The sequence below is a fragment of the Myotis davidii genome, unplaced genomic scaffold (assembly GCF_000327345.1).
Source record: "Myotis davidii unplaced genomic scaffold, ASM32734v1 scaffold1525, whole genome shotgun sequence".
Lineage (NCBI taxonomy): Eukaryota > Metazoa > Chordata > Mammalia > Chiroptera > Vespertilionidae > Myotis > Myotis davidii.
In genome coordinates, this window is record NW_006296279.1 from 185,115 (window position 1) to 205,533 (window position 20,419).

General features: G+C 47.3%; 1 protein-coding gene across 1 annotated transcript in view; it reads left to right on the plus strand.

Annotated features, from left to right (window-relative positions):
• Window positions 1–20,419, plus strand: part of HHAT (hedgehog acyltransferase) — a 174,879-nt gene that overhangs the window by 27,832 nt on the left and 126,628 nt on the right. Inside the window, exon 6 of the mRNA XM_015568817.1 lies at window positions 2,942–3,113. Coding sequence (XP_015424303.1) covers window positions 2,942–3,113 — 172 coding nt within the window. The remainder of the gene's footprint in view (window positions 1–2,941; window positions 3,114–20,419) is intronic.

A 20,419-nucleotide genomic window follows, 5' to 3' on the forward strand; every position in this document is an offset into this window, starting at 1 on the left:
AGGCAGGACATGCTCTTGGTTTGCTTAGCGAGGAGCCTGGGCCCCCACACCTCACTCTGAAGGGCTTGAATCGTTCAGTGGGGGCTGGAAAGTGTTTGGTGAGTTACCTTCCTTGTGACTTAGTTTCCTTTATCAGTGAAATGGGAAGAGTAATAGTACCTCCCTCGCAGCCTTGACTAGGAATTAAATTAAATGAGTGTGTATACGTAATGTGGCTTGACACATGAACGCTACGAGGTGTTAACCATTACTGTTATTGTTGCTCTGGCCATTCTGGGGTATGTTTAGGCCAGAACGGAGACCCTGGGTGTCCAGTCTGGTGGGTGCAGCAGCAGGGAATTCTGGGTAGTGTGCTGGTTTTATCCCTGAGGAAGAGGGACCCAGGCAGTAGCTGCAGGTGCAGGGGGGAGCCCAGCCCCTGAGGGGCTGGGGCTGGCAAGAGCCGGATAGACAGGCAGCGTCCCTGACACACTGCTCAAGGTCTGGAGTGGGCTCCCGTTCCAGCATCTATCTGGAATAATACGAATTGTAATAAATAAAACTAACTGAGCGCTGCTCTGAGCCAGGCCCTAGGAGAGAGCTACTGTTGTCATTACCACTTTACAGATGGTGATGTGGAGGCAGAGAGAGCAGATGGGGTGGAAGGAATAAAGACGGGAGCCTCTCCATGCCCAGGTGCCGAGCGCCCGGTAGTCAGGGAGAAGGTGCGGCGTGGTTTGTGGACATGCGGGTCTGGCGGCTCAGGCTGGCCAGACCGGGCCCCGTCCTGGGGCAGCAACACCCACTCGCTGCTCGGGCAGACACCGCTGTCTACCACCGCCTGGGCCTGGATGCCTGGGGAGGGGCAGCCAGGGTCTGACTGGGGAATGGCTGGCTGTGAGCAGGGGGATCACCTGTGACCACCTGCTGGCAGAAGCTCCCCGCCACAGAGGGATAAGCCTCGACTCCGACGCCCTTGACCCGAACGCAGAGATTGGCGCCCAGGAGGCACAGGTGAACGGCTGGCTCGGGAAGCTTTCGTTCAGGCTCTCAAACACTCATATTATTTCTGTGAGAAGGAGAGGAACTCTTCCTCTTTGAAAACTGTCATCATCAGAATATCTTTAAAAGCCTTCAATATTCCTTTTTATGCCATTTGCATGAAATGAGGTTTTAAAATACAATCTGCTTTAAAATGCACTTTGCAGATGAGTTAATGTGCATTTTTTTTTAGTGGCGCCTTGAATTCCCGCTGATGCAGTTTCCAGTGGTCTCAAGGCTGGCACTTCCCCCAGGCTGGAAATACCTCGAATGAATTGCTTTGCACGCAGACAGGAGAGCGATCTGCTCGTTAGGTGAGCTGTGAGCAGCCTGTCCTTTCTTCCTGCTGGATTGACAGGGACCAAGGCTGATTTTTTTTAAATCAAAGAGAGGCTACCAGACTGAAGATATAAATAGACTGTGATAATGACCCTACTCTGAAGAAAGACCAGTAACCACTTTTTTTTTAATCGTCACCCAAGAACATACTTCTTATTGGGTGAGGGGAGAGAGAGAGCGGCATTGATCGGTTGCCTCCCATACTTCCCCAACCTCGGATCGAATCCACAACCTTTTGGTGTACGGGATGATGCTCCAACCAACTGAGCCATCCGTCCAGGGCAGTTACCACTGTTTTAGGTAAAAGCAAATAGGATGAAAAATTGGATTGTTCTCTGCCATGTAGACATTTCTGTTACCCCGCATTTGGAGGCATCCAGCCAGGAGGGCAGGCTGAGCATTGCAGAGGAAGTCCCTTGTGGCCCACTGGAGGCACGGAATTGTGCCTTCTTAAACCCGGTGGGAAGTTTTGCCCTGAGGCGTGTCAGATCTAGAAGACTCCCACACTCCCTCTTGTCTTCCGTTGGTCCAGTGGTGTAAGGCTGAAATGGAATCCACTTCATAGCTTAGAGCTTGCTTATGCATTTTGCCATCTTTGTGCTTTAAACTTTTGTGCATCCCTAAACAGCAGGCAGTCAGGCGAGGCCACAGAACCAGGCTACCTGGGCAGGACTTTGATTTTGGGGTCTGTATCATCCACGGGTATTGAGTCTACTCTGAGTGGTTTGTCTATCTATGAATAACCCGGGCATCCCTGTGACACTGACGTCTGGCTCTGAATCGTGCGTGTCGTAATTGTGCCCTGTGTCTGGTGGTCTGGGACGCCACGAGGGAAGAAGGTGAAGGTGAAGAATGTGCAGTGCACATCGTGACCAGGGATTAACTACCAGTCGTCCAATGCTTTCTATGTGCCAGGCTTTTGTTTATTATATTAATCACCGCAACATTTCCCCCCCCTTTGATGTATGCGGAGACCAAGCCTCAGAGAGGGTAAGCAACTTGCTCAGGATCACCAGCTGTGTGCTTTGTGCTAGAATCGGATCCCGTGTTCTTAACGATGACCCTGTACCACCTGCTCAGCCAGAGACTGTGTTTACGCTGCCTGGTTTCTTAAGCTCAGATGGCACACCCGCACCTGATTTTCCCTTGTCCTCAGGCTCCACCTCTCACTTTGCCTTTCTCTTATCAGCCCTGGGCCCCTTCCTGACTTGGCCCTACTCTCACCAGCCTTAGACGTGAGGGGGTGATGGATGAAGACGGGCAGGGTGGCACTGAACCCCAAGGGACCCCAGAGTCCCAGGTTTTGGCAGGGTGGTTGCTGGTGTGAAGGTCTGTAGAACTCGGCTCGGCTCTTGGTTCTAGGCTGGCTGGTCGACCCCATCCTGTTCTTACCCTGGGACAGGCTTCAGGCTCAGCCATGACTTTTTAACCCAAGAACATGGAGTGTTCCCAAGGCAAACGACACCAGCCCTCTCTTCGTAGATACAGCAGTGATGCTTGAGGCAGTGCATTAAAACCACTGTCTTGGGACTGTTTGAAAGATGGAGGTGTAGTCTGATGACTTCTTCTGTTTCCCCCATAGATGCGGCAGCCAGAGCAGTGCCCACTGAGGCTCAGCCTGCCCGTCCTGGCCCGGGGGCTGGGCCGCCTCTTCGTCTGCTGGTGCTTGGCCGAGCTGATGGTGCACCTCATGTACATGCACGCCTTCTACGGCAGCGCCCCACTCCTGGGGGCCGTCTCCTGCTGGACGCTAGGTAATCAGGGAAATCACTGTCGGAACGAGCGGCAGGAGCTGGCTTAGAGGGAAGCTGGACGGGGTCGGGGAGGGGGGCACACGGGAGTGCAGTTGTCTTGGGCAAACCCTTTTCAAAAAAATTTATATTTGTATTGATTTCAGAGCAGAAGGGAGAGGGAGAGAGAGAAACATCAATGATGAGAGAGAATCATTGATCGGCTGCCTCCTGCACGTCCCCCAATGGAGATTGAGCCCGCAACCTGGGCATGTGCCCTGACCGGGAATCGACCCATGATCTCCTGTTTCATAGGTCGATGCTCAACCACTGAGCCATGCCAGTCGGGCGTGGCCCCTTTTTCTTGCCTACCCATTTCTTTATATCTGCAAGTAGCGGGGACCGGAGTCATTTCCTCAGCAGGACCGTCTCCAGGGTAGGACTGGTCTGCGGAGAAACCACAGCTCTTTATTCTACAGGTTATAAAAGCACGGGCCGCGCCCCGTTCTGAGCTAAATCTCCTCCTTTCCCTGTTGCTCTCCTCTGGAGAACGCCCCGTGGTCACTGCCTTCACCCTGTGGTCTGACCTCCAGCCCCTCGCTCCAGTGGGGAATGTGTGATCTTCCGGCCAGATTAAGCCGCTCCCTGCCAGGGCCAGAGTACAAGCCTGACTCTTAATCTGTTTGGAGATTTACAGATTAAAAAAACAACCCCATTGTCCTTGGAGTCACACGTGCTTACTCAGAGCGTTTTCAAGGAAGAGGCCTTTTCAGGTTGGAAAAAACACAGAGCTGTTATGATGACAGTTTCTTCTTTCCAAACAAATCTTTCCTCCAGTTGGAGTAATTAATGTGCTAAGCTTTTAATGGTGCGATTAGACAACACAGAATAGGATCAAATGATGGTTTATACTAAATCGAACCCCAGTTGTAGTGTGTTCAATTTAAGAGGCCGTATCAGTTGGGGTGATTTTAATTATGAGTAACGAAGACACAACTCAAAGCGAGGCTAAAGAGTAAAGCAAAGCTGTGATCTCAACAGCCATTACCTCTGAGGCCAGCATGGGGCGGTCCATCCCGGGACTGGGCGACTCACCAGTGATTCGTTTGTGTATCTGTCATTCAGATGAAGAACTCACCGGAGTCCTAGAAGCCCCTTGCTAGTACCTGCAATCCCATCACCTTCTCTCACCTCTCCTCAAATACATGTTCATGATTCCCTTTTTAAAAACCTTTTTCTGGAAAAAAAAAAAGACTTTATTTTTAGAGCAGTTTTAGGTTTACAGCAATATTCAGAGGGAAGTACAAAGATTTCCCGTATGTCCCCCCAACCCCCACAACCCACACCCCATTTCCCCACAGATTCTGTCCTTAGCAACACCCCACCAGAGCGGTACATTTGTTACAGCTGATGAACCTACTCTGACACATCATCGTCACCCAGAGTCCATAGTTCATGTTAGGATTTATGCGAGTGTTGTGGTCTGTTTGACAGATGTATGATGACACGCTTCTACTGTTTATACACAGAACAGTTTCACAGCCTCAAAAAATCCTTTGCACTCTCTCTTCCTCCCTCAACCCTGTTCATTTCTGATCTTTTTACCATCTCCATCACCTGACCTTTTCTAGAACGTCATACAGTTGGAATCATATGTAGCATATGTAGCTTTTTCAGAATGAGTTCTTTCATTTGATAATATGGATGTAAGGTTTATCTATGTCTTTTCATGACTTTATAGCTCCTTTATTTTCAGTGCTGAATATGATTCCATGGTCTATGTGCAACACGGGTTATTTATCCATTCACCCACTGAAGGGCATCTTAGTTGATTCTAAGTTTAGTGATTATGAATAATGATGCTATAGGCATCTGTGTGCAGGTTCTGTGTGGACATGAAGTTTTCAGTTCCTTTGAGTAAATTCCAAGGAGTGCAATTTTGGGATTGTATGGTGAGAGAATGCTTATTTTTGTACGGGACTGCCAACTGCTTTTCCAAAGTGGCTGTTCCATTTTGTATTTCCACCAGCAGTGAATGAGTTCCTGTCGCTGCACGTCCTTGCCAGCATTTGGTGGTGTCAGTCTTTTGGATTTAGGCTATTCTGATAGGTGTGTAGTAGTATCTTGTTTTAGTTTGCAATTCCCTATTCACATAGGATATGTGGAGCATCTTATCATGTGCTTATTTTCAGTGGTTGCCCTAAAGTTTGCCATATATTTACAACTAACCCAAGTCCACTTTCAGATAGCACTGTACCACTTCATGGTAGTACAAGTACCTTGAAACGATTTATTCCTAAAGCCTTTTTATAACAAAATATTCCTTATTCCTTCTGTCACTTTTATGATCATTGTCATTCATTTCACTTATATATAAACTGTAATAATCAATACATTGTTTTTTTAATTTTTAAAAGGTTGTTATTAGTTAGATCAATTACAAATAAGAATAAGTTTTTATTTTACCTTTACTTATCCATTTTCTGATGCTCTTGCTTTTTAAAAAAAATGTTGATTAGAGTTTCTGATCTATATTATTTTCCTTCTCTCTGAAGACTTTGTTTAAAAATTTATTGCAAGGCAGGTCTATTAGAAACAAATTCCACCATTTTTGTTTGACGACATATTTTTTGTTCACTTCTGAAGGATATTTTCACCGTCTACAGAATTCTAGGTTGGTATTTTTTTCTTTAAGCACTATAAACATTTCACTCTACTCTCTTCTTGCTTGCATAGTTTTTGAGGAAAAGTTATATGTCATTCTTATCTCTCTTAACCTACAGATTAGATGTTTTTTCTTCCTCTGCCTTCTTTCAGTATTTTTCCCCCTTTATCTTTGATTTTCTGCTGTTTGAGTATAATATACTAGGGGTAGTTTTGGGGGCATTTATTCTGCTTGGTGTTCTCTGAGCTTCCTGGATCTTTGGCTTTTGTGTGGGACATTAATTTGGGGAAATTTTTAGTCATTATTGTGTTAAATATTGCTTCCCATCCTTTCTCTACTTCTTCTGCTTCTGGTATTTGCATTCAGCTATGCTCATTGCCAGCTATGGCTGGAGGTCTAATTCTTCAGATAGACACCACAGACAGCACTCAAGGATTTTCCCTCAGCAGCAAATACGCCTGTGCACATATCTGTCAGATGTCGATGCCTCTGAGGCCAGAGCAAAACGCAAAGATTAGGGTGCCTTGTTCTGTAAAAAGTGACTATGCAGCTGGGAGGACAGGCAGATAGAACCACTCAAACCAACAGGTCCCTCAATCCGTGACCACGATCACTTCTAGCTGTTGGAGTGATCCATCGTCTTCAGATTCTCAGCCATTCTCTCTACCAAGAGTCTTGTATGGATAAAGCCTGGGCTGGGGCTCATGTCCACAAGGGAAAGTGATTAGTCAAGGTGTGTTAACATTTCTTACCATGGCGCTATTTGATTTGTGTGAAGTGAGACCTCATTTTTGGATATTTTTGGATAGTTAGAACTCCACCAAGAAAATGTACTTGGCCTTCAGAAACATGTATGATGAACTATTTCCTTCCAACGTTTCTAGTAGGAATTCAGGCTTACTCTATGTCATAACAAATAAAAAAAAATTAAGGCACAGGCTCTGATTATGCGAACAAATCCCTTTTCTTTTCTACAAACAGGACCTTAAGTGCCATTTGCTTTGTACCCATAATCCTCGATTCCATCTCCAGCCACATTAGTGTAAGCTCTGTTGCAAATATTATGAACCATGGAATCTTGGGGATGGAAACTAGAAACCTCAGAGAGCACTCAGTTCAAGTTCCTCTTCTTACCTCATCCAGTGGTAGCTCCCGGGCTGTTTGCTGGAAGCATGGGCCAGAAGCATGGGCTGGACTGATGGAGCCAGTGCTCCAAATGGTTGCCCAAGGCAGGGGAATAGGGGCTAGAGTTTGAAAGTTCAATGAGATTTGAGGTGGATAACCAGGGTCATGAGAATTGGAGACCGTTCTGAATTGCTGGGACAGAATTCTGCAGGTGAAGATTCGGTTTAGAAGTAATACTGAATAAGCCAGATGATAAATTTAAACCTAGGGTGATAGGACAGATTAAAAAATGATCAGAGTGAGACTACATGGAAATTATAAGTACGCAGGCTTCCCCAGACTTCTGCCTGTAGGGAGTTGGAGGGATTCCAGGGCTGATCAAGGACAAAGACATGAGCACGAGGTGGCAGTCACACGCACAAGCTTTATTTGGGGGGGTGCTCTGAGGGGTCTGCATTCGGGGGAAGTCCCTCACAATAGAGAAGCTACATTGTGGGGCCCAAACTCAGAAGGGGAGGGGAGAGAGGCACTCTCTGGGGCAGTGGGATCAGAGAGGAGGGGGATGCATAGGCGACGTCCCTGGTCAGTGTGGTCAGGAGACTCTGGGTCACAGAGCGAAGGGCAGCATTGTTTTGGGATCTCTATAGCCCCGAGGTTTGTCTGATCTGTTACTAGCAGATGTTGGGCAGTTTCACAGGGTCTACAAAGGAGGCGGGCTGTAGGTGGCAAAAAGTCTGCTTTATTGGGGCTATATTCAAAACAGTTTTATGTGTAAGAGTTTGAGTTTGGCACTGGCAGGCTTTTAAACTAATGGGTCTCAACCTGAAGTGCAGAAATAAACAACCTAGGAGCCAACACGCTGCCTCCTCTCAGCACGGTGCCCATCAGGCATTGGCTTCTGGACAGATCCAGCTGAGGAGACACACAGAAATCAGGTCACAACCCAGCCCTGGGTCAGAGAGCCCGGCCAGTCTAGTGGCCAAGTGGGAGGCCCAGACAGACAACAGCAGTTAAGGGACTGCACTCTGCTCATTCAGGAATGAGCTGATTGATTTAAACGAGCTGGTTTGGTTTCCATGACAAGGACGCGTAGGCAAACAAGGCAAGTCCAGCCTCTGTCCTTGCAGAATGCGTGGTCTAGATCAGTGATGGCGAACCTATGACACACGTGTCAGAGGTGACACGCGAACTCATTTTTTTGGTTGATTTTTCTTTGTTAAATGGCATTTAAATATATAAAATAAATACCAAAAATATAAGTCTTTGTTTTACTATGGTTGCAAAGATCAAAAAATTTCTATATGTGACACGGCACCAGAGTTAAGTTAGGGTTTTTCAAAATGCTGACACGCCGAGCTCAAAAGGTTCGCCATCATTGGTCTAGAGAGTTGTTTAGAAAAAATAAAAACCAAAGCCTATTCCAGTGCAGGGAGACAGGTGCTGGAAGGGTGGAAGCCCAGGGTGCTGTGGGAGCACAGAGAAGTGCCTGGCTCAGTCTAGGGGAGCTTGGAAAGCCTTCTCAGAGGAAGTAACATCTAAGAGGAAACCCAAAGGATGCTTAGGAATGAAAGAGAGAATAGTTCGATGAGGGCTGGGGGAAAGGTGCTCTAGGTAGAGGGACCAGCATATCCCAAAGCCCAAAGCTGAGAGCTCTGAGAGCATATTTGGGGAACTGAAGGACGTTCATCGTGCTTGGAAGCTCCTGGATAGGTAGGGGTGTGAGTGTGTGTGTGTGTGTGTGTGTGTGTGTGTGTGTGTGGCGTTTGGTGGAAAGATGGATTGAAGCGAGGAGGAAAGGCAGATGAGGTGATGGAGGCCTGAATCAGGGTCGTGTTTTGAGATCTGTGGTAATCAACAGAAAAACAACTTTTGGACATTTGTGAGGGCGAGTTGACTGGCATCATAGTCTAAATGGTTGACTGTGGGGCTGGGGGAGAGGGTGGAATCGGAGATGAAGGCTGGGATTCTCGGTGGGCACCCGGTGGGTGAGGCACCGTCAGCCTCCTAGCTCACACTTACTGAGGCTCCTACCCACGCATTTTTCCAACTAAACTCGTCTTCCCAACCCTCCTGGTGACGGAAAGTGACCACTGTCCACCCTTTCAGGCTGCTGCACTATGTAACGTGCCTGCTGGTTTCTAAAGGCGTGTGCCTGAGGTTAAACCAGCCACAGTCCCGTGCCACCCCCTCTCTCACAGCTGCTGAGAACTCCTGAAAGCTGGGCTCAGGGCACTTACCTTCCTTTGCTCCCTGTCCTAAGGTTTCTCTGCAGTGGAGATTGGATGTGAACTCTCCGTTACGTCGGGACTTCTGACTGCGGCGCGCTGCTTCTCAGGGTGACTGGGACAGTTCGCTGGCCACAAGCAGCATCACAGCTTCCTTTCCGTCTTCTTGCTTTGAACGTTTGTTGCTCTTTGACTTCTTTTCAACACGTCCTGGTCAGTTTCATAAAGAGTGTCCTAAAGGGAAGTCACAATGTCTGCCTTCCACGGAAATGAGTGTTTTGGAAGAGACGGATGGATCTTCTAATGATACTCTTGTTTTTCTGTGGTCTTAAGGGTGAAATGGCTAATTTCCTAACTGTTATTATAGGAACGCAGAGTGGAGCCAGTTTGGGAAATGAGTTCGTTAAATGCTCTGATCAATATCCATGAATGATCAGTAGACGGGAGATTGCAAAACCCATGTTTTTGTGCTTCTCTTTCATGATGGTTCACCTGGCGCAGAATAAGTGCTCTGTGCAAACGTGGACGAATCGACATGTGAATAAGTGGATTCTTTTGTTGACTCTTAGGTTGTTTTCTATGTTTTTTAGTTGCTGTCTCCTTTAGGCAGCAACAATGCGGTGAGGGTTCAGTGTTAAAATAAGGGTTTTTCTTATTCATCTGGTTGTCATTGCCTACAAAAATTTCTTTCTGTGTGTGTTTTTTTCCCTTGATTACAAAACCCCCGCCCATCTAAGAGCACCTAGTGGGATGTGGTGCATGAAGGCGCTCTTACCTGAAGACAGAAGCGTCTTGAGGCACCCCGAGGTGCATGGCTGATGAGCTGTGATGGTGTAGATTTGAGCAGCGGTGTTCGTACAGGCCAGAAAGGTGTGCTGTATTTTGTTTTGACGTGGAGTGCAGAGGGTGTTTCGGGAGCAGAAAACCAGAGATATATCGAGAGGTAGAGTGATCGACTGACCTGGTGGCCAAGGACACTCTTGGGTTGGGCAAAGCAAGTCTCATCCGGGGGTCTCCTCAGTCCTGGACGAGCTGGGACCATTGGTCCCTCTATATGAGAACTCAGAATTGAGTGCGGAGCAAATGTAAGTGGTGCTTTTGCAGGATCAAATACATGCTTTAAGATTGCGTTTATGACAGACACTAGGGTGGCAAAGGCCTGTGGTGGGGCGGGAACCAGGTGGAGGGGGCAATGGGGAAAAAATAGAGGGACAGCTGTAAAACTCTCAACAATAAAGGTTAAAAAAAAAAAAGATTGTGTTTATAAAGAATGGCTTCCCAGCAGGCCCTCAGAGGAGGCACTGAAATGGTCTTGCGAGGTCCAGACTTGTACAGTGCAAGTTACTGTAAAATGGAAATTGTTGGGAAGGTCCTCTGGGCTCCAGGGACGCTGGGCCGTCTTCTCCCCCTGGCCCAGGTATTTCTTTGGAGGCGAGACAGTGGGGAGATTAGGCACTCTGGAATTTTAGAGCCAAATTAGATCTCACAGGTTGTCTGACACTCTCATTTTACAGATTAGGCAACGGAGGCTCTGAGAAGGTCAGTGGCCTTTCCAAGGTCACAGCTTGTTGGTGGCCCAGTGCAGGTGCGAGCCCAGTGTGTTGATTTCCAGGCCTGGTTCCTTCTGCTGCCCTCACTCCCTCCCGTTTGGTTCCGGTGCCTCACTGTGTGCGGGGCACTGTCTCGGTGAGCAGTGCCAGGGAGGACTGGTGTGGGCTTCTCTGGTGAGGTGTGTGAATATGAACACCGTGGGTATCCCCGCCTCGGGAGCAGGGCGTGTGTGTGACGCACAGGGACCGTGGGAGGGAGGACCAGGAGAAGGACCACAGTCAAGTCTTACAAGTGCAGTTGATTTTAGATCAGCAGCCAGTGGCTGAATGGCCTGAGAATCTGAGAATTGCAGATGAGGACTCCTGGGGAGTTGAATGGGAAACCTGCAGGCAGGACGCTCAGTAATGGTTTTCACGGAGGTGCAGGTCCCAGGGTCTCTGCCAGAAGGGGACCTTGCTCGCTCTTCTGATCGTTTTTCTCTGCGCCCTCCTGACGCCCAGCTGTTACCCAAATGAGTTTTTAGTAACGGCCACTTGCTCACCAGTGAGCACACCAGCCCCGCAGGCAGTGGCAAATGGAGCTGTGCAGCCTTCCCAGGCGCCCACTCCTGCCTTCCCACTGCCTTCGGCTTCTCGTGCAGTTTATTTACAAAGGTTTGCACATTGTCCTGTTTTTCCTTATTATCTACTTCTTAGACTTAATATATTCTGAATTTCCCCTTACGTGATGAAATATTCTTCTATTTTTTTCATTTTTAAATATATCTCTTATTGTTGATAGTGTTACAGATATCTCCCATCCCTCCTTTACCCCTCCCTCCTCCCAGCCTCCCCGCCTCCCCCGCCACCGGCCAGGTCTTCACTACCCTATTGCCCGTGTTCATGGGCTATGCATATAAATATATAAGTTATTTGGTTTATTTCTTCCTGTCCTCTTTTAGATTCTGTGTCTTAGAGTATGATTTTAACAGTTGTATGGTGTTCCCTTCTATGACTTTGCTGTTATTTAGTTAATGATTTTCTATGGCTGATCACTGTTTACAATTTTGCTGTGTTATAAATAACTAGAGGCCCAGTGCATGAATTCATGCACAGGTAGGGTCCCTAGGCCTGGCCGATTAGAGCCGATCAGGTTCCCCGCCTTCCTGCCTCCTCTTTACCCCGCTCCCTCAGTGCCACCTTTGGCCGCCCCCATGTTCCGCGCCGACCCCTGGTGGTCAGCGCACATCATAGCGAGTGAGCAAACTCCCGGCCTCCGGAGGGAACACTTTGCATATTAGCCTTTTATATATATAGATGCCTCCATGGACACATTTGCAGAAGCCTTTTTGAACCTCATCCCTGATGGTTTTCTGAGGGCAATTTCCTAGGTCAGAGGCTTTGGTGACTTATTGCCAAACCGGACTTGAGGGCCATTTTTCATTCCTAGTGTCAGCGGAGTTAGAGAGTGGGAGTGAGGACTGTGTTTTCAGGCTGCGGATTTCTGTTTAGAAGGTGTGCATGCCCCACCTTCGGGCCATCATTCTCTTCTCCTGATCCTCCTCCGCTGCTCCCTGCCTTGTGGGGTTTTCTAACATCCCTTTGCCATTGGACGGCTGTGGGTTTTGTGTCTGTGTTAGGAGAAAGCAGCTGTCAGCTGCCATCTGAGCAGTGAACTGTGGGGGAGCAGGATGGGCCTGAGGGAGACGCTGCTGTCAGGTGCGTGTGGGCTGGAGCCTGGCCTTGTCTCCAGCGTTTACAACCGAGCTCTTCCAAGAGACAGCTTGGTTTGTGCCAATGCTGGGGCTATAAACCTACCACTTAGGGACATGGGTTTTCAGACAGGACAAACCTTCCTCCTCCCTCATGACAGATTGTGTTCTGAGCTTTTCAGGTACTTCTTACCAGATTATGGACACACTGTCTCTTCGCACAGGACTGGAAGCACGGTGCACTGGCCACTGTGGGCTACTGAGGCTCAGACTCGGGGATTCGGGGTGTAGAGGCTGGTGGAGAGCGCTGTGACTTACTGAAAGGCAGCCCGGTTCTGTAGCAGTGATGGCTTCCCACGGTTCCCAGTGCTCGAGTCAAACCCGGCTGATCCTCCATAACAAAACGCCAGGAGGTTTGGCTCCTACCCACTGCCCTGACGTGTCTCCTGCCACCGCCCCTTTGCCTTCTGCCCTTCCTCGTTAGCTGTCCCTTCCCGCAGGAGGGCTCTTCCTCTTCATCGTGTGACAACTTGTCTCTCCCATCTCAGCTTCAATGCCTTTTCCTAAGACAAGCTTCCCCTGGTGACTCAAACAGAAAGAGCCAGCCAGCACTTGACGTCACCTGTTCTATCCTCCACACGGGGCTCGGCGCCAGCTGCAGTAGCCCGTCTCTCACGGTTGAATACACGTCCCATGGAAGTAGCAGCCTTATTTCAATTGGCCGTCATGGTGTCCCGGCACCCAGACATGACACAGCTCACGGATTTCTGTTTAGAAGGTGTGCATCCCCACCTTCGGGCCATCATTCTCTTCTCCAGGTCCTCCTTCGCTGCTCCCTGCCTTGTGGTTTTTTTTTTAACATCCCCTTGCCATAGGACGGCTGTGGGTTTTGTGTCTGTGTTCGGAGAAAGCAGCTGTCAGCTGCCATCTGAGCAGTGAACTGGGGGGGGAACAGGATCTGTCGTATACAGATAATACAGGCGGTCAGGCAACGTCCGTTGTGTTCACTGGGAAGAGCAGGTGCCCTCGGCACACTCACCTGGGGTCTGAAGAGATCTGAGTTTTAGTCTTAACCCTCTGTCCGCTCATTCTGGAACCTCGGGAAAACCACCTACAATCTCTGAATCGCTGTCCTTCTCTGTAAAATGAGGATCAGAGTATTTGCCCAAGGAACCCCGAAGGGTGCTTGAGAGGAATACCTGTGACGTGGATGGGCAAGCTCGTCATTCAACAAACGGACATTGTCATGACCTGTTTATTGGACGTGCATGAAACGACCATGGGTGCCTCCAACAGCTTAGAGACAGGGAGGACACAGCCCGTCCCTGAGAGCAGACTCTTAGGTCGGGCACCGTGGGTCAGGGCTGCGGGTCTGATGGCAGCTTCACCGGAGGCTTTAATCACACCAGCCAGCGCCTCCTGCAGCTTGGTTTGTGCCAACGCCGGGGATGTAAACCTACCACTTAGGGACATGGGTTTTCAGATGAATACACGTCCCATGGAAGTAGCAGCCTTATTTCAATTGGCCGTCATGGTGTCCCGGCACCCAGACATGACACAGCTGCTAATTGACACTCTGTGAATAACTGTCGTATACAGATAATACAGGCGGTCAGGCAACGTCCGTTGTGTTCACTGGGAAGAGCAGGTGCCCTCGGCACACTCACCTGGGGTCTGAAGAGATCTGAGTTTTAGTCTTAACCCTCTGTTCGCTCATTCTGGAACCTCGGGAAAACCACCTACAATCTCTGAATTGCTGTCCTTCTCTGTAAAAATGAGAACCAGTATTTGCCCAAAGAACCCCGAAGGGTGCTTGAGAGGAATACCTGTGACGTGGATGGGCAAGCTCTTTGGAAGCGTCTCGTCATTCAACAAACGGACATTGTCGTGACCTGTTTATTGGAAGTGCATGAAACGACCACGGGTGCCTCCAGCAGCTTAGAGACAGGGAGGACACAGCCCGTCCCTGAGAGCAGACTCTTAGGTCGGGCACCGTGGGTCAGGGCTGCGGGTCTGATGGCAGCTTCACCGGAGGCTTTAATCACACTCGCGCAGAGAGTCTGCCAACCGGAAGGGGAGGGGGTTGGGGCAGAACTAGACGGGGAAACACCAGGAGGAAGGCCCTGGCACATCATACATGGCCTTTATTATGTTTCTGCTAGACCCTGAGAGTTTTTATCAAAAGGGTGCTGAGTTTTGTCAAATACTTCCGTATCTACTGAGAAGATAATATGGCATTTATCCTTTATTTTGTTAATTTGATGTATTGTTTTGACTGATTTATGGATGTAGAACCATCCTTGCATCCCTGGGATATACCACTCACTTAGTCATGATATATAATCCTTTTACTATATTGTTGAATCTAGTTTGTTAATATTTTGTTGAGAGTTTTTGCATTGGCCAGAGATTATTTTTTTAAAACTATATATTTTTATTGATGTTTTTAGAGAGAGAGAGGAAGGGGGGGAAGAGAGAGAGAAACAGCGATGTGAGGGAGAAACTTTAATCAGTTGCTTCCTTCACACCCCCTCCCGGGGGTCAAGCCTGCAACCCAGGCATGTGCCCTGACTGTGAATTGAACAGGTGACCTTTTGGTGCAGGGGATGATGCTCAACCAACTGAGCCACGCTGGCCAGGGCTTGGCCAGGGATTCTTTAATGTAATAATTGATGTATTATGTGTGTGACTGTTAGTATCAGTGGTTCAGGATAGGCATACCAGAAAGGGCCAGGAGGTGGCAGTAAAAGCTAGGCAGTCATTTGAGAAGTTCAAATTGGACAAAATTGTATTAGCCTAGTATTCAGCCTCTCCTGGTGAATTTACAAGGTATGGAGGTGGGGGTGGAGAGGTGGTGTTGTTTCTTGACCAGAGAGGTGGTCTACAAAAGTGGCCATTCTTATCCCAGTTTCCATGGTATCCCTGAGTTTTATCACTTTAAGTTTTCATGAAATTCTCCTGCAAAATAAATAAAAAAATATATATATATTAAATTTACTCTTTGTTTTCACGTTTTATATAGAACATGTGGTTTTTAAAAAAATATATTTTTATTGATTTCAGAGAGGAAGGGAGAAAGAGAGAGAGATAGAAACATCAATGATGAGAGAGAATCATTGGTTGGCTGCCTCCTGCATGCCTCCCATTGGGGATCAAGCCTGTAATCCAGGCATGCTCCCCCGACCGGAATCAAACCCGGGATCCTTCAGTCCGCAGGCTGACGCTCTATCCACTGAGCCAAGCCAGCTGGGGCTAGAACATGTTTTTATATAGAGGCTGTAGAGGAGAGTGTCACTGGGTTTTAGCAGTGAGTCATCTACCGCCCCCTTCATTTCTAGATTGAGTGGACTTGGCCTCTCGTTCCCTGGGCTGGGCAGAGGCCTGGCCCTCCTAAGATTTCCAGTCCATGGCCGCCTCTGTCTCATGTCTTGCTTCTGTGGGATTCATTCTATTTAGGGATCATCTTGCAGTGCCCTGATTACCACATTATACTTGGTTCTTTTACTTGATCTGTACACACACACACACACACACACACACACGCACGCACACGCATGCACACACACACCAAACAAAAATCTGTTCAGACAGAGCTGTGTGTTTGAGGAGGTGTGTTGGGAAGAGAGCCCCACAGACAACTTAAAATTGATAACTGGAGCCCCTCTGCTTCCTCTGCCACGTCTGAAACTCGGGCCCTGGTCTCCGGCCACACCGCTCTGCCCTTTTCTCTGTCTCCTCCTGTCTGTCTTCTCTCAGGAACAAAAATGATCCCCGTGTCCTTACAGACTGATCTTTTATAAACACAAAGCAAATCATCTCCCTTTCTTGCTTGGTTTCTTAGGCCTTCTGCTATAAAGTTGTGCTGCTTATCTGCCCCCCCCCCCCAACACCCCTATTCCCTGCACTGGGTTGGTTCACGCCCTTGTGCTCTGCACGCTCCATTGCTTGAGGTTTCCTGTATCTAGCCAACTCCTGCTTCAAAGCAGCCCACTTCCGGGCCAGTCCCCCTGAACTCTCAGATTTAGATGATGCCGGCCTCCACCCCCCACTGCTGTAATGAATTACTTTTGATTAGGAGAGAGAAGCTGAGTCTTCTAGTCCTGAACTGTCATCAACTTTGATAGCACCGGGCATATTAAGGGCATTTAGATGGGCTCAATGATTGTGAAAGTGTTATTTAAGTGCGAACTGTCCTCAACTCAACTTGTCATCAATGAGAAAATGACGGTCATTTAATTCAAATCAATTCAACAAGGTTCATTAAGCCGGCAGCGAAAATCACTACCCACTCATTCATTCTTCAGACCTTCCTGAGGCGTCCGGGGACCAGAGGCACGAGGTGAAGGGGAGAGGCCCAGGGGTGATGTCATCTACAGTTTTGGAATTTAGGAGAAATATCGGTATTCGCCACAGGCCTTTGGGATTCATAGTGAATGGGTGGCCAGTAACGGTCCACCTGGATCCCTGGGGCCGTGGACACATCCTGCTTTCCGACTTTTCTCCCGTGAGAGGGAAGGAGAGCAGTTTAATAGGTTCACAGCAAAATTGAGAGGAAGGTACCCAGATACCCCATGTAATCCCTGTGCCCACAAACTCACAGCCTCCCCACTGTCAGCATTCTCCCTCAGAGAGGATTGCAGCTGATGAGCCGACATTGACACATCATGATGTTTACACTGGGGCTCCTTCTTGGTGTTGTGCATTCTACGACTTTAGACAAATGTATATGTTTCCACTCATTGTTTTCTTTTGGACTTCAGAGTCTTATAAAGAGACAAAATATGGGATAACTATACCCCAAACTTGATAGAGCCTAGGATTCAGGTGGTAATTTATGTTGTTTTTTTAAAAAAATATATTTTTATTGATTTCAGAAAGGAAGGGAGAGAAAAAGAGCTAGAAACATCAATGATGAGAGAGAATCATTGGTTGGCTGCCACCTGCATGCCCCACACTGGGGATTGAGCCTGAAACCTGGACATATGTCCTGACTGGGAATCGAACTGTGACCTCCTGGTTCATAGGTTGACACTCAACCACTGAGCCACGCTGGCCAGGCAAGGGTGTTTTTGTTTTGTTTTGTTTTGTTTTTGAAGGAGCTCAAAAAGACGACATTTAAAAAAAATCATTATTAAATGGTGTTTCACCATGGTATATGAGTTTTATGGGGATCAAAAGAGCTTTGGCAAGGGGCTTGAGAGTGAGTGAAGAGGGGGGAGGTGAAAATGATTGGAAAGTAGTTGTTCCTACATGGCAAAGCTGGAATAAAGCTCTGAGGATGTACGTTAGAGTTAAGTTTTAGGAACCTATCTCCTAAGTGGGTGTAGTCAGGGGCTTTTCAGCTCAGTGTTTAAACACCAGCTGTTGTTGAGATAATGTCTGGATAATGAAATGCTAAAAAAGTCCTCCAGTTGCCTTTTCTCCTTCTACATCCCAGTGAGGGGAGTAGGATAAGACATTTGACATCTGATGTTTATTTTGAAAACTGGAAACACAAACAAATGTCAGCTAGCATATGATTCTCTTCCTTTCACACTCTTTGGCGGCATCAAACATTCTAATGTTCGTTAAGATACAGTAGAAAAAAAGAATTTTTTTTAATATATATATTTTATTGATTTTTTACAGAGAGGAAGGGAGAGAGATAGTCAGAAACATCGATGAGAGAGAAACATCGACCAGCTGCCTCCTGCACATCTCCCACTGGGGATGTGCCCGCAACCAAGGTACATGCCCTTGACCGGAATCGAACCTGGGACCCTTCAGTCCGCAGGCTGACGCTCTATCCACTGAGCCAAACCGGTTTCGGCGAAAAAAAGAATTTTTATGCAATTTCTCCTTGGGTTAGAATCCTGGGATTATATAAAATTAATGCAGTACGAACCCAGAGCTACTCTGGGATTTACTACCGTGAACTTGGCTGTTCAATTACAGATACTCCATGTGGGGTGAGATAATTTCACGGTGCCTGCTTTCGGAGTGGGAGAGAGGCCTGCCTGGCAATGTGGCATTGTAAAGGGTAGCAAGTTGCACCAGTTATTTAAAACACCAACTATTCCCTGCCCCCACCCCTCCAATCCCAGCATCCCTTAAAACACTACCGTATTTGTTGTGCCCGGGTAACTTAGTGTACAGATAACTTCTTGGATGACATAAAATCGGTGTATCTTTCTTTTAGGCAAAGTTGAAGTATGAAGCTCTGAATTTGTTGGCTACATTATGGAGGCAATTCTTTGCTTTCTAAAGGGATTCTTTGCCTCCTTGAAGGATTTGCAATAGAATACTTTAGGAGTTAATTTCCAATTCTTTTGTGCACAGATCTTACAGGGCACTCCTACTGGGCAAAGTGAATTACACTGAAGCATCAAAATTCAAGCAGAAACATATAGCTGATTTCTTCCTGGCTTTTAGTTTATTCATAGATATGTGCAACCATCATGGCCAATTTTTGCACATTTTCACCTCAAAAGAGAGTCCTGATCCTTTAACTATCACCCTCCCATAATCCCATCCCTACCCCACCCCCATCACCAACCCAATGCTTAGCAACCACTAATCCACTTTCTGTCTCTGTGTCTCTGTTCTGGACTTTCATATGAATGAAAATATACAACATGTGGCCTTTTGTTTCTGGCTTATTTCACTTAGTATAATGTTTTCAAGATTCATCTATGTCGTAGCATATATCAGCACTCCACTCCTTTTTATGGCAGAATGATATTCTATTGTGTGGGTAGAGCTCATTTTGTTTCTCCATTCATCTGTCAATGGACAGTTGTTGCCACCCGCCCCCCCCCAAGTTTCTGGCTGTTGTAGACAATGCTGCTATGAATGTTTGGTATAGGTGTCTGTGTGGACATTTGTTTTCATTTCTCTTGGGTATATTGCTGGGTCATATGGTAACTCTGTGTTTAATCATTTGAAGAACTGCCAAACTGTTTTTTTAATGGCCGCACCATTTTACATCCTGCTAGCAGTCTATGATGGTCGCAGTATCTTCACATGTTTGCTAACCTTTGTTGATTTAACTCTTTGATTCTTGTCATCCAGCTGGGTGTGAACTTACGTAAGATTGAAATGAATTGGCAAGGACTTCTCCTTTCTAATAGTTTTTTAAAATGCTATATATATATATATATGTGTATATATATATATATATAGTGCCCTTTTCTAGTATCTGCAGAAGCATGACTGCTAAGAGATCCTATCATCTGTCACAATAATAAAGGGAATTTTGTATTTGTGTTTATTTTTCAACTTTTTTTCTTTTTAATTGAATTTAGTGGTGTGATATTGGTTAATAAAATTATATAGCTTCAAGTGTACAGTTCTAGAATACATCACCTGCATATTGCATTGGGTGTTCCCCACCCCATTTGTTGATTTTTTTAAAATATTGTTTTATTGATTTTTTTACAGAGCGGAAGGGAGAGAGAGAGTTAGAAACATCGACGAGAGAGAAACATCGATCAGCTGCCTCCTGCACATCCCCCACTGGGGAAGTGGCCGCAACCCAGGTACATGCCCTTGACCGGATTCGAACCTGGGACCTTTCAGTCCGCAGGCTGACACTCTATCCACTGAGCCAAACCGGTTTCGGCTGATTTTTAAAATATATATTTTTATTAATTTTGGAGAGGGAGAGAGGGGGAGAGAGAGCTAGAAACATCGTGATGAGAATCACTGATGAGCTGTCTCCTGCACGCCCCACACTGGGGATCCAACTCATAACCCAGACATGTACCCTGACCAGGAATCGAACCGTGACTGTGTGGTTCATTGGTTGATGCTCAACCACTGAGCCGTGCTGGCTGGGTCCCCACCTCATTTGTTAATCCAAAAGTTTCCCCGATCAAAATCCATGTGGGAGACTTTATCAATGTGGGTGCTGAAGGGAAGAAGGGGGTGGGTGGCGGAAGGTGAGCAGGAGGCGCATCTCCTGGCATGTTACATCTTTGCCAGGAGATGGCTCCACTTCCTGTCGCCGTGTCTCACGGGTCCCTCTGTCTTCCAGGAGGACTGGCCTTGGCCCAGGTGCTGTTTTTCTACGTGAAGTACCTGGTGCTCTTTGGCC